The 14,101-nt window shown below is 40.5% G+C and overlaps 1 protein-coding gene across 1 annotated transcript; it reads left to right on the forward strand.

The window, feature by feature from the left end:
• The first annotated feature begins 687 nt into the window (after positions 1-687).
• On the forward strand, positions 688-10,475 carry CREBL2 (cAMP responsive element binding protein like 2). Its single transcript, XM_031603200.2, has 4 exons — positions 688-923; positions 7,540-7,737; positions 8,444-8,591; positions 9,284-10,475. Coding segments are annotated over exons 1-4 (363 nt in total). The 5' UTR covers positions 688-908; the 3' UTR covers positions 9,286-10,475.
• Positions 10,476-14,101: the final 3,626 nt, after the last annotated feature.

Genomic DNA, 14,101 nt, shown 5'->3' on the forward strand with positions numbered 1-14,101 from the left:
ATGTGAAGGGAGGTGAAACCTGGTATTCCCAAAGGATTGCTGGTACTACTTCTTCAGATGGTGCACGGATCGCGGTCTCAGTGCTCCATGCAGTTTCTAAGTGGCTAGGAAGACTCAATTCTGTCTTCAAAACTTAAAAGGCAAAAGAAAGCAAACAATAGCAGGCGACCAATATCTGATTAGCCTGCTTTGAGGAAAAATAGTCACTGTTCCGATCTTTCTCCTTTGCTTCCCATCATCTTGATGGTTGTGCCAACCCGTTGCTCTATTCAACCCAGCTTTGTTTTCCAAATAACTGGCTGACTGGCTTTGTTTCTCTGTAACACAGCCTATGCTTATTATTGTCCTGGTGGCATAGAATAGGAAGAATGGATCCCTAGGAATAAACTGCAGCCCTCTGTCAACACAACGAGCGCTTCATCTTTTTTCTGCCCTACTGTTCTACGCTACCCCACTCAGGGGAACAAGCTTGGGCAAGGGAAACTTCGTTTCGTCTGCCTTAGCTTACAGCGAAAGGGTCGGGGCACGCGGGGCTGCGCGGGCCGAGCAGAAAGGGAAGGCAGCCGAGCAGGCGCCGTGCCGGGCTCTGACGGCACTAAGGCCTCGTGGGAAATGTAGTTCTCCCTCGGAGCCGTGTTTGCCACTTCAGAGCTCCTCCTCGCGCGGCCTGCCGGAGACTTGTAGTTCATCGCGTTCCGACCTCCGCGGCGGCCGATAGCGGCGGCGCGGCACAGGACTACCCTTCCCAGCGCGCACCGCTCCTCCGCCGCTCCGGCCGTAAACAAACAGCGCGGAGCGCGATGGCGGCGGCTGCGGGACGGTGAGCGTCGGGGCTGCGGGCGGCGGCGAGGCGCGGGCTAGGCGGCTTCTGTGCGCTCTGCGTGGGTCTGCGGGGGCTGGCGGGGCACATGGATGACAGCAAGGTAAGGGCCCGTCACTGCGCGTTAGGGCCGGGGAGAGAAAGCAGCTGGGCTTCCTCGGAGGCCGCGTCCTTTTCTCAGAGGCGGGTGGCAGAGCTGCACAAACCCCGGTGGATTTGGGCGTTTCGGCCGGCTGCGGTGGTGGTTGTGGGGGTATCGGTGTTGTGCCCGAGAGCTCGAGTCCCCAGAAAGCACAGTCAGGTAGGCCGTGGGATGGGATAATTTTGCACGGAATCACTGAATATCCCGAGTTGGAAGGGGCCTACCAAGGTCACAGAGTCCAACTCCTGGCTCTGTGTGGTTTATCCACGTTTGTGTGTTTGTCAAGAATCGCTTAACGTCAACAGAATGCCTACAGTTGTGTGGGTTAACTGAATGAAACAGTATGTGTGGTCAGGCACTCATTTAGAAGATACAGAAAGTGTAATTCTGGGGGCATATATAGCTACTTCACTTCTCCTAGAATTCATTTATTTATAACAAACAATCTTCAGATATTTCATTAAATTTTTTTTTAAATACAATCATTGTGTCTCCTGAGGTCTCAGTAATCTGCTTCTCTTGAAAAAGTTGTTGGACACACTGACTAAATAACTTTACATTGGCACCCAATCAACAACACAGGTGTTTGCTCTTTTTTTCCTTAGAAGAACTCATGTAAAAGGAAGAAAAGAATATGCAGAGTGGAATATTTCCTTTTCCTCTCTTCAGTCTCAAATATATTTTCATAGTATGATGTTTTTATCTAATTCCTACCTCTGAGCTGTTTTCAAGGATGATGACTTTGAAAAGCAATGCTGCCCAGAACTACTGGATGTGACTGTCAGTAAGGAAGAGAGCAAACTGTACTTCCGTCAGCAGGTTTTTCCCTTAGATACTCTTGGGTAATTTCAGATCCCCATATCTTCTACTGAAAATTGTTGATGGTTTTCATTAAGTGCCTGCTGCTCTGAAAAAAATTTCCCTGTTATTTTGTAGAGCTGCAGTTACTTTCAGAACAAATTTACGAGGCTTAAGAGTTTGATGGCTCCACTGAAGAGATCCCCTTTCTGTTGGGAGGGTGCTTCCCATTTTATGTTGCTGTGTGAGAATGAAGAAAGCAATGTTTATACTTCATTTTATAGCCAGCATGATCTGCCAGCTCAAGTGAGCATGTCTTTGAAGCCTTTTAAAAGTTCCACTAGTCACATTTTCCTCACTGTTAGAAGGGCTGGACTGTGTAATCTGACAGTCTTATCATGGAAGTGAATGAGGTGACTGTGAAAGGAATTTTCCCGTATAAGCTGAGGTAAATAAATACATCAGCAGTGAGGTAACCATTCTATAGCTACATCCACCCACGTTCAGAGTTTTTGTTTGTCTGTGTAAAAAATTTGGAATTGCAAGCTGTACCTTTTCTCTAATTCTTAGTGCTCTATCACAGAAACACAGAATGGTTGAGGTTGGAAGGGACCACTTGGGATCATCTAGTCCAACTCCCTTGCTTCAAGCAGGGTCACCCAGAGTACCCTGCCCAGGATAACATCCATGTGGGTTTTGAATAGCTCTGTAGAAAGAGATATGGGCTTCTTGTTCCAGTGCTCTGCCACCCTCACAGTGAAGAAGTTTTTTCTCATGTGCAGATGAAATGTTCTGTGTTTCAGCTTGAGCCCATTGCCTCTTGTCCTGTTGCCAGTCACAAAAGGAAACAGCCTGACCCCATTCTCTTGATACTTTCCCTTAAGATATTTATACACATTAACAAGATCCCCCTTGAGTCTTCTCCAGACTGCACAGTCCCAGGTCTCTCAGCATTTCTTCATACAGGAGATTCTCCAGGCCTCTAATCGTCTAGACCCTCTCCTGTCGTTCTCTGTCTTTCTTGAACTGAGGAACCCAGAACTGGACACAGTACTCCAGATGTGGCCTCATCTGGAGAGAAGGATCACCTGCCTCAACCTGCTTTTCATGCTCTCTTTAATGTGCCCAAGGATACCATTGGCCTTCTTGAGCACCAGGACACACTGTTTGGCACAGGGGCATAATGTTTGCATGATCAGCCTGCTGTCCACCAGTACTCCCAGGTCCTTCTCTACAGGGTTACTTTCCAGTAGATGAGACAATATAAGCCTTATCTGGTTTAAGATGTCCTTAGAGGAATAGGTCAACCGTAGTATATTCCTCAAAATGAGAATGGCCACAAAGATGATGAGGGGCCTGGGGCAACTCCTGTACCAGGAAAAGCTGAGAGACATTGGACTCTTCAAACTGGAGTAGGCATTTATAAACATCACTGTTTATAAATATCTAAAATGTGAGAGTCAAGTCGATGGAGGGGTGGGGGGGGGAACTCATCTCAGCTATGTGCAGCAATAGAACAAGGGGCAGTGGGCTGAAACAAACACAGGAAGTTCTGAGCAAACACAAGGAAGAATTTATTTACTATGAGAGTGACAGAGCACTGTAACAAGCTGCCCAGAGAGGTTGTGGGGTCTCCTTCTCTGGAGATATTCATGACCTGTCTAGATGCTTTATTGTGTGGCCTAATATAGGGAACATGCATTGGCAGGGGGTTTGGACTTGATGATCTCCAGAGGTCCCTTCCAACCCCCACAATTATTTGATTGTATGAAGTAGTAAGAATTAAAGGGAGAGGCAGAAAATACAAGCATCAGATCTAGAAAACTTCGTTCATGTTCAAGTTTAAAAGGATATTTCGAAATTAATAAAAAGTAAAAATAAACAACAACAATAGAAAAACAGAAGCTAAAATATGACCCTCTCTGCTAGAGATTATCTTAATAATTTAATCATGTTGTATAGGGAGACCTTTTGGATTAATTTCGGTTGGCATACTTGCTTAAGGTGTATAAATTGCTTGCTCCCTTAGTATCTTACATTTTTGGATCATTATCAGATGCTTGCTCAGTATGATTCAGGTCACTGAGTGTGCCAGTGGAAGTTAACTAACTAATCTGTGCAGAGTACATTGTGCAATGGAAGAATGCCGAGAGTACTTTCTGGATGGGTTCTATACTGCAACCTCATGTGATGTGCTGTTACTTAGCAGACTGAGTAACGTCATCTTTATTGTAACTAACTTAATTTGGTAGAGCAAAGCTAACAAATTTGTTTTGAAAAAAATATTTGCAAGAATTAGTAGATTATTTTTCTTTTCTATTTAGTGAATGCAGAGTTTAGGCTTGATTTTGTTCCTTCCCAATCATTTTTATGGTTTTCTATAATTTCTGTATACGGTCACCATTTAGATTCTGCAGACCTATACTACTAATACGAACAAGAGTCTGCTGAAGATGATTTCTTGAATTGGATCTAAAGCATTGGCTGGTGTAGCACTTAGGAGCTATTTACTTGTTTGTGAATGAGCCAAGAACTGCTGGAAGGTACTGGGCTGGTCAGCTTTATCAGCACTGGAGAAAAAAGGGTGGCATTGTTTTAACCTTCCAGATTGTCCAGTTCCTGCATATGTGACAGGCCAGCATTATCCCAAGTAGCTCAGTTCCTTGGGCAGGTGAATGGTAGCAGCCATGAGAAGTATCTCCTTCCCACAGAGGGCAGCTCTGTGACACATTCTGGCCATTCATCTGCAGACATCTGCTGAAACTCTTTTTGTGATAATAATAATAATAATAATAATAATAATAATCCCAAAATCTGATGGCTGTTTCTATGCTGGGGCAGATAATTGAAGCTATTTCCAATTCCAGGTCAAATAATGTTGTACTCAAACACTATTAGCATGAGAGTGATGTTATAGTCTGAGTGCTGTATCGAAAGGGAGATAAGCTGTTTTCTGAATTGTGATTGAACTGAAATACAGACTTGGATGAATTTCTGACAGATGCGTGTCATTATTAACATTTCCGTGACAAATCTTGTCAGTACTATTGTTCTTGATGGCATGTAACTCCCTGAAAAAACAAATCCCCACTAGTAGTTATGAACTCCAGGGGAATACAGAAGAAAGACAGTATGTTTGTTTGCTTGTTTTTTTTGTAGGTTCTCTGCCATGCTCAGGATCAGCTGGAATTTCTGTTTTGTCTTTTTTCTGTCAGATCAGCATAGTGATTGACTAGGTAAACGTGACTAAAGATCTGGAAATATGGGATGCCAACGAAGCATTTATCAGGCTTTTTTTGTTGTTGTTTTTTCCCCAGCTGGGTTGCTTAAGGTTACGGCAGAAGCTTCCAAATATTGGTAAAGAAAAATGACTAAGGATGAAGGATTTGGTTAAATCACTTCTTAAATTAGCTGTTGTGGGTGACTCTGATTATATGGTGCCTTGGAGACGGTATGAATCTTTTGGGATTGTGCAAAGGCAGATGATTAGTGTCTAACCGCTGAAAGAGTTAGAAGTGGAGGAAGCTCTTCATTATTTCCCCAGTCCTGGTGGGAAGAGCACTAGCAAACAGTGACCTACAGAGTGCAATCCTTTCTCACGTGAGGAAAGAGCTGCTCTTGTCATGCCCAAAAAAGGATGGCCACCTTTCTTTATCTGGTGCTGCTGCTTCCCTTGGCCGTGGCTGGTTAGCTTTACACAACTTTGGTGGCTTGCTGTGTAATCAGATGAGTGCTGAGGAGATTAAAATTAAGATTCGGAAATCCCCAAATTTGAGCAAAGGGAACAACAGATGTAGCAGATGTTGCTTTGTGTCTTGGACCAGGCTGTCCTGTTGTACAGCTTCAAGTTTAATGTTTTCCCACACGCAGTAACTGAAAAACAGTATCTGAGCTTAGAAGATTTGAGGAAGTGCATCGTGGAATAAATGAATCGTTCAATCTGTATTCTGTCGTTCAGATGTAAAAGACTGGATTTTTGTTTGCTTTTCTGAATGTGTTACGTTTGTTTCGTTATCACTAGATGTCCATTAAGTACTTTCTCTATTTGATTCTGAGGGGCAGCTACTCCTGAATAAATTAGGAGAGGCAATGTACAAAAGGGTACATTATGTTGGCATGTGATTGTTGACTTGCTTTCCAAAGAAAGAATAGGCTCAATTGTATAATCCGTTTTTTCATTCTAGCACATCAGTTCACTATGTTATTGTTTTTATTGCAGCTTGCTAAGTTTATAGAATAAATGACTTCTTTGAATGTTGAAGCTGACTTATTTTGCAACATTATACAGTAGAAAGTGTCTTTTTTTTCTTTATGAACTCTGATATTTTGAGCAGTGTCTTTTAGGAAGAAGTAGTTTATACACAGTGTGGTGAATCATTGGCTGGCATTGAAATTCTTATATGTAGGTATGTTAGGTGTGTTTCTCCACACCCTCTCCAGTCAAACAGTGTGGTCAGAATGCAAATAGAGAGAAATTCTTACTTCCCCTCATTTGAGAGGGGAAATGGAACTTGTGACTGAAGTAATGCTTGCAGGGCAATACTACCTTATGACCAGTGTGCTAAGTTTCATGCTGTATTTAACAGGCTTTCATATGCCGTGTTCTCATAATAAAAGTAATATATTTGGGTAGGGAGGCACAGAGTAAATTTTAAGGAAACTATTTCTTTCTTTTGTGTTTGTAGGAAGAGCTGCTTTCAGACCTGTAAAATGGGACCACAAAGGAAAGGACAGAATGATTCCAAAACCATCAGTGGGTAGAGCAAGAAGTTATGTGGTTACTTTTCTGCAAAAAGAGATCTAAATTATGCAGTGGCATAATTTACTGTTGGGATAGGTTGTATGAGAAGACAGTTTTCCAGGTTGTGTCAAACTGTTTCAGATGTAAATATGAACTGATTCAGTACAGCTCAAACGGAGGCAGCAGAGGGCAGAGGTAGGACTCAGTGGAATTGAATCTCCTATTTAGTAAAAAATACTCAGAAAGTTCCTTTGAAATAAATCAAGACAAAGTAATTTCAGATGATTCAGAGATTTTTATCTTCAGAATAGGCTGAAAATCCTGTCATTTTATTGCAGCAAAACAAAGCTTTGGTTTGTACTGATACAAATCTTTTTTTTGTTTTGTTTTTATTCAAATTTGAAGTGTAAAACTCCATAAAAAGTATTCTTGAGCTGGCACGTACTAAGGCAGGGGTTGCTGATAATACTAAAACAGTTTTGCTAGAAATCATCTCTCTCCCTCCTAGATGTCCCAGATATTCTCCTGGAAATCTGTTGTACTGTGTCTGGTTTGGTATAAGGGAGATACAGAGCTGCTGAAGAGAGGGCCAGAAGAAGCAATGAGTGAGTGACAGAGCACTGACACAGGTTGCCCAGAGTTGTGGTGGAGGATCCATACTCAGAAACTGTCTGGATGTGATCCTGAGCACCCTGAGCTTTGACATTGAGCCAGATGAACCCAAGAGGTCCCTTCTCACCTCAGCCATTCTATGTTTCTGTGATATTGCTCCTCCAAATTGGGTTAGTAACATTTACAGTAGGACTACGTAGGAACTGATTCATTGTCAAATCTAACTCCTTTATTTTGTTTTTTGGTGCTATCATTCAAAGCTTTATACATCAGCCCCTGGAATGAGCTACATCTCCTTTCCTCTAGTGCTCTACAACTGGTCCAAGTATGTGCAAGTTTTTCTGCTTGAGAGAGCTACAGGCATGGTTACATGGTTTCAGCATTCCCTTTGCAGAACATCATCTTTAGCGTACCTTTCATTTTCAGGTGATTGGAGGCAAAGTAAAGAAACCAGGAAAGCGAGGTCGTAAACCAGCCAAAATAGACTTGAAGGCAAAACTTGAAAGAAGTCGTCAGAGTGCAAGGGAGTGCAGAGCCAGGAAGAAGCTGAGGTACCAGTACCTGGAAGAGCTGGTTTCAAGCCGAGAGCGAGCCATCTGTGCTCTCAGAGAAGAGCTTGAAATGGTATGAAACCATCACTTAACCTGACCTTCAGTATTATTTGGGGCCTACCATTGTGTGGGGCTTTTGTGAAATTGCATTAACTAAAGTGAGAGTGGGATTTGGCTAGCCATAGAATATTAAAACATCCTTAAAAGATGCATTCATCTGCTTGCCTACTTTGCTTGATGAATATGAACATCATGATGTAAATTATCTGCTGGTTAGCTTAGAAGTAAGCTAAGAAAGCACCGTTGCATATGACCATTTTATGGGTTTGTTAATCAAGAATTTTAGATGAGGGAGTTAGAAACAAGGCAAATGTCCTGTAATTCTGCCTTGCACCATCAGGAAGGACCTCTTAATAGTCAGTCAGCCCCAGAGTCATGTGAAATATTTCTTTTTAATAGGCCATGAACTGGAACGGTATTCTGGCATGTTAACAGCAAGAAAATGCACAAAGTGTTCCATGTTGTTTAATAATTACAGTATTGTGTCTAGCTCTGCCATCGAGTAGCAGCTTATTGACTGAAACGGGACTTACTGAAGCCAGGTATGCAACCAGGGACACATGCTTAGCTTGTTAGTACTTTGCAGTTTTGTAAGAGGCTTCAGTCCAATCAATTCAAACCTTAAATGAATATATTGAAAGGTAAAGATTACAGTTTTGTTTTGTCTGCTAATGTGATCCTGGCAGTTTGCTAATGCTTAACATGTTTGTGTGTTTCAGTACAAGCAGTGGTGCATGGCAATGGACCAAGGGAAAATTCCCTCTGAAATAAAAGCCTTACTAACTGGAGAGGAGCAGGGCAAAGCACAGCAGAACTCAGCCAAACTCACCAAGGCTGGGAAGGCAGAACCAAACAGCAGCAATCCTTGTAAGTATCCGTCTATAATTAATTCCTATTTCATTACATCTTTTATAGTGTAGGAGGATGGCTGTGGTGTAGGAAGAAACATAAGGATGTACTCTTGGGCACAAATAGTTGATTGAAGCAAAGGGTTTAGTGGGTGGTACAAAGATTCTGTGTAATGTTTACATGGACAACGCAGAAATCATACTAGTTAGGAAGCAGGGTAGTTATTTTAAAAGTAGACTCAGTCCTTGTGTTTCAGTAAGGCCTGTGAATGCCTGAGACCATAATCTACTACATTTTTTGTTTTCCTAATGTGAGGGAAATTGAATACCTAACATAATTTAATTTTTAAAACTTGATCAAGAAAACATTATTCTAGCTGCAACCACTCAAAAATGAGAAATGCTGAACTTGTGATTTCCAATGGAGTTTTTTTTTCTGCTTATTTGTGCTTGTCAGTGAAATGAAATAAGATTGTTCAGGGGATTGAAAGATGACTTTGTTACATGATCTTTCATTTTGCTGATACATGAATGCAAAGAACCAAGTTAAGGTAGCACAGGCAATTCTGTATCTCCTATTTTCTAGTCTTTTAATATTTCATGCTACGGATTAAATTACAATTTACATCTTCCTAGCTTTGCTTTTAAGAAACAGTGCAGAAACTACATTTGTCACTGTAACAGTCTTTCCCTATGGTGCATCATTCACAGGAGTCAAATGCAGAACCTTCCGCACTACAGCAGAGATAGCTTGGTAGCTAGCAGAAGAATGCTCTTGTTGGAGAAGTGGATGCATCCCTGGGTCCAGGTTGAAGGATGCCAGTCTGCTGTCTTCTCTTCGCTCCTCCCCATGTGAAACTCTTTGCTTGTGGTATTCTTAAACCTGCATGGAGTGGGGCTTCTGGGGTAATAGGTGTTTGTGTTAAGTGGAGCCTTGTTCTTCCTTTCTCTACACCTCACCCCCCAAAAATACAGCTATGTAGCTTTTGGACATTCTTAGTAAGAGATGGGGGCTGCTTTTGTGTTAGAGGCATGAGACTAGAATTAGACTGGCTTTGTGGTCAGTAGTCATGTGGTTGGTAACCATTATGGGAGTGTCAGAGGTTCCGTACAATAAAAGCAGGAGAAAGATCTTGTAACAGCTTTGCTAAAGCTAAATAGAATGCTGCAAGACAAGGAAAAGGAGTCTCATCAAGTTTTCAGTAAAAAGTTTTCTAGCAAAGTAACTTGCAACCTGAATAAAGGTGTTGGTTTTTGCATCATTTATAACACTAGATGTCTTTTATGTTAATGGAATTCTTAGAGAAGTACTACATATATTCTCTGCTTCTACCAATGTATTTTTCACAGGATGTATTTCTTCCCTCTTACCCTCAGTAAGACAGTCAAAACATCTGCCTACACCCTACTTACAGCAGTGGAACAGCTGCCACCAATTGTGCCCTGCTATTTTCTTGTATCTACCTAAAATTTGAGCCCAGGTATCTTCCTAGGATGTGATGTGATATGAGCTCTGCTGTGAGTTCCCAGCCAAAGATAATACCAAAAACTGGTAATGAGAAAAACAAGTTGCGTCAGCTTGGTCTTATCAAAACAGAGGTGATGGCAAAAGTTTTGTGGATAGATTTACTGATTTAAGACACTGACAGATAACCTGTTACTTTATTTAGACTACACTTTCTTCTGCATATGCTCGTGTGTGTGTGTGTGTGTGTGACGAAATACAAAGAGTGGAGCTCCCAGAATTTTCAGTGGGCCTTCTGCTTTGCTTGTACTCTGTTTTGTTTGTGACAGTGTCTTTCTCTGTATTTTATAAGATGCATGGAAAAAAATTTCATTTTATATTTTCTTCTTTGTTTCATAAAATAAATATTGTAATGAATGACTTTGCTAGACTGAATGTTGCATTCTTTTTATTGAACTAATAATGTCTGTTTGGAATTATCTTCAATTAGTCAAAAGCACTGAAAATAATAAAGTGTCATATTTCAGTGTACAACACAGTTATTTTCAGAATTTCATTCTGAGTACTTGTATTAATCCTTAAAGCATGGTTTTCTCTAGACCTACCACACGGGTACTTAGTTAGCAGTTTCCAGAAATGTTGCATAGACATAGAAAACCACTGTGAAAAGTTAAGTAACTCTGAAATGGAGATGGAAATGAGTTGATATTTTTTTTCCTGCCCCCTTTTTTAAGCTCTGAACTGCAGTTTGTTCTGAAAGACAATGACAAGCCAACCATAAGTGTAGATCTGTTGTATTCTTGCCCGTCCTTTTTCTGTGTTCTCGGAAAGAAAAAAATAAAAAACAAACAATAAAGTAGGCCAGATGTTCAGTACTAATTGTAATTAAACATATTTAACTTATTTAACATATAAACTTATATATAAATATATATATATAAATAAGTTTATATGTTAAATACTTAGATGTACCTAAGTATCTTTCTGAATCAAAGATGCTGAAAACATACAGGAAGAATGTGGCATTTATGACTGGAACAGTTCCACTGTGATAAATGCAGCACTGATCTCATAAAAAATATCACATCTGCTCTCTTTTCTCCATTCTTTTGTGGTTTGCCTTTCTGTGATACTGTGCAAGAAAGTTCTCTGGGAGTTTTCTTTTATGAAGGAAATGGGGAACTGAAATTTTTGGATGTGATGAGCAAAAGTGTTTGTCTGTTTCCCACCCTAGCGGCTCCTGTTTCTGGACTTAGTCAAAAGTTGGCATTATGGGGCTGTGTCTGGGAGCTGGGTGAGCTCCGGGGCACTGTTAGTGGGCAGTGGGACAGCTGGCACCATGACTAGCTTTGGGAAGGTGTCTGTGGCTGACGTCTTTCTTTAACTTTTGCCTTTTGTGTTTTAGATTGAAGACTAATCTACATCAATAATGAATGTAGCCTTTTCTGGCATCCTGTGAGGAGATGGAGAAAGTTTAGCTATAGTCTAGTTTGCTACTTTCCAAGAAGTAATAATCTCTATAATTAGCAATAAAATTACTGCTAATATAAGAGGCAAATGTTTAGGATTTGTCTACAAGTGGAAAAAGCTGAAATAAGATCCTTATTCCATATTGTACTTCAGAGTTGTAGCATGAGTGATAGAGGATCAACTCACATAGAAATTCCTATTGTAGGTAATGAAGGCAAAACACCAGCTCATGACTTCCTGCTGTTAATGGCACTGAGCAACAATTTCACTGTAAATTATGTGCATAGTTGGATTTCTTGTATGTCTTTGTGCATTTGTATTAGACAACAAAGGCTGCTTATTTGCAGTAAATTCTGTGGTATCTCATACCAAATGAAATCACTGAACTACAAGTGATGCTGTGTTTATGAAATGTATAGATTTGTATATATAGACAAGTAGGATCAGCATGGTCACTTATAACCATTCTCTTAGCAATTTCTGCACATTTCTGTTGCTTAATTGCTGTATTATTCATACCGTTATTTATATTTTCTTTTTTACTTCATTTAAGTCATAACTAGAAAATACTGTCACTGTTCAGCAACATTTCATTAAAAAAACAAACCCGACAACAACTGGCCTTCAGTTTCTTTTTCTCCTCCAGAAAAACTACTTGGGAGGTGGAAGTCTTACTTCCATAGCTTGTGCAACATTAGCTCTGCTTTTCTCTGTGTACTTGTAATTGAAAGAAGGCTTAAGACAAAACTATGAACTGCTGTTTCAAGCAGCTCTTGTGTATGGCCACACTATCGTGGTGGGCAGTGATGTTGTTATTAACTATGCTGCAGCTGATAGATATTCTGCTGCGAAGAAAAGACTGCATGTAGATTGTAAAAGAAGGATTGTAAAATACTTATTTTCATGAGACAAGATATTTGATGTGAATGGAAATTGCATGGCATGAAAGCTGATCTTTTCCATACCTTCTTTCTAATTGCAACTTTGAAAATATATTTTGATCAAGTTATAGAGTGCTGGTAACAGTAGTACTGCATATTCCTATCGATACCAGCCTGCCCCAGATACCTGCTGATGTACAAACAATTCTTTCCTCCTTGCTTTATTTATTTCATTAATATATGCCAGGACAAGTTTCATTTAAGTAAATAAGATCACAGGGTTAGCTTTCCATTTAAACCTAGAATCCCGTCTAGCATCTAAGATAAAGGGGAATGGGATGTTGCCTAGATTTCTGACCAGCCAGATATTCTTGTGATAGGTACTTCTGTAAACCTTCACTAGGTGATCATTTATACTCTAGGGATCTATTTTTTAGAACAAAGGATGCTATAATTCTCATATAAGCGAGATGCACCTCTCATGACTTAATTATTATCTTTCAGAAGGTGAGGAAACCCTAAGAAAAACTAGCTTTTTAATTGCTAGTACACCAATGCAACCAGAGAGGATTGCTGTGGGTGTTTGGGAAACAACCAATTAAATACTTCAGCTTTCTGAACTTACATAATCTTATGTCTCTGCAGTAGCCACTTAATGTTGCCATTGTTTCAGGCCAAAGTCACTAAGGCAGTGGCGCTGTCAGTGGAGCTGATACTGTTACACATGCTGGAAGATAAAAAAGGCTGACTGACAGCTGGAGAAAGATGATAAAGGTTGTCTGTTTTAATCCTTTTGCCATGAACTTCTGCTTCTGGGAATGAACACAGTTGCAGTTTTGTGGAAGTATGAATAAAGACAAACGTAGGCAGAATGATGAATGGCCTCTTGTGATTGCTTCAATTTACCCTACATTTTTTTCTGAATTACACTCTCTGCATGACATAAGTCATATAAACAAGACATGCCTGTTGTTAACACACATTGTCTTGTTCTGTCAGGAATGCTATCATCAGCTATAACCAGAAATATCACCTGATAATGTGGATTAAAATTATTTTCTTCCAGTTACTGGAAACCTTCGTTTTCTTTGTCTTCATTAGTGCATAGCTGATTTCAAACATCAGTGAGAGTTTTTAAAGGTGCAATTTCAAGTTTATTAGAAAGGAGGGAGAGAAGTGCAAGAATTGTCAAGGATGCTTCTAAGCATATTTTCTTCCATGTATGCCATCATCCTGCCTTGTTTGATTTGAAGCTCTACATGGAAATGGTAAGGGTAGAGAGGAAGTTTAACCGCACTGAACTCCAATTTCTTTCCTGACCAGTACCCTTCTGAAGTGCACAACTTTGCTACAGTACAGAGCAGAGAAAACTTGGCAGTTTCTCCTGCAGTGGTCAGGATACAAGAAGGAAGCAAGCACAAGGCGTGTGGCTGTTGGTTGTTATTTGTACTGAGAATAGCTGACATTTGGAAGGCTGGACCCATGCAAGCTCGTCTTCTTTCTCCCAGCAGAATTTGGGCTGCTTTTCATTTAATCTAGAGTTTCAAGCCTTCCCCCAGACTGGACACCAGCTCTTTCTTTCTCCCTTTATTCCTTTCTCTTTCTCTCTTTTTCTTTTACTCTTTCCTCCAAAGTTCTCTTCTAGAGAAGTATAATCTTAGATTCCTTCCTTAAAGGTTAAAATATTGCTATCTGTGTTTTTCTGATACTGTC

This window comes from Phasianus colchicus, chromosome 1 (genome assembly GCF_987193195.1).
Source record: "Phasianus colchicus chromosome 1, bPhaCol1.hap1.1, whole genome shotgun sequence".
Taxonomy (NCBI): Eukaryota; Metazoa; Chordata; class Aves; order Galliformes; family Phasianidae; genus Phasianus; species Phasianus colchicus.

Coding starts and splice junctions, on each gene's coding strand:
- CREBL2 (XM_031603200.2), top strand. Junction 7,738..8,443: donor TCAGAGAAGAGCTTGAAATG/GTATGAAACCAT, acceptor TGTGTGTTTCAG/TACAAGCAGTGGTGCATGGC.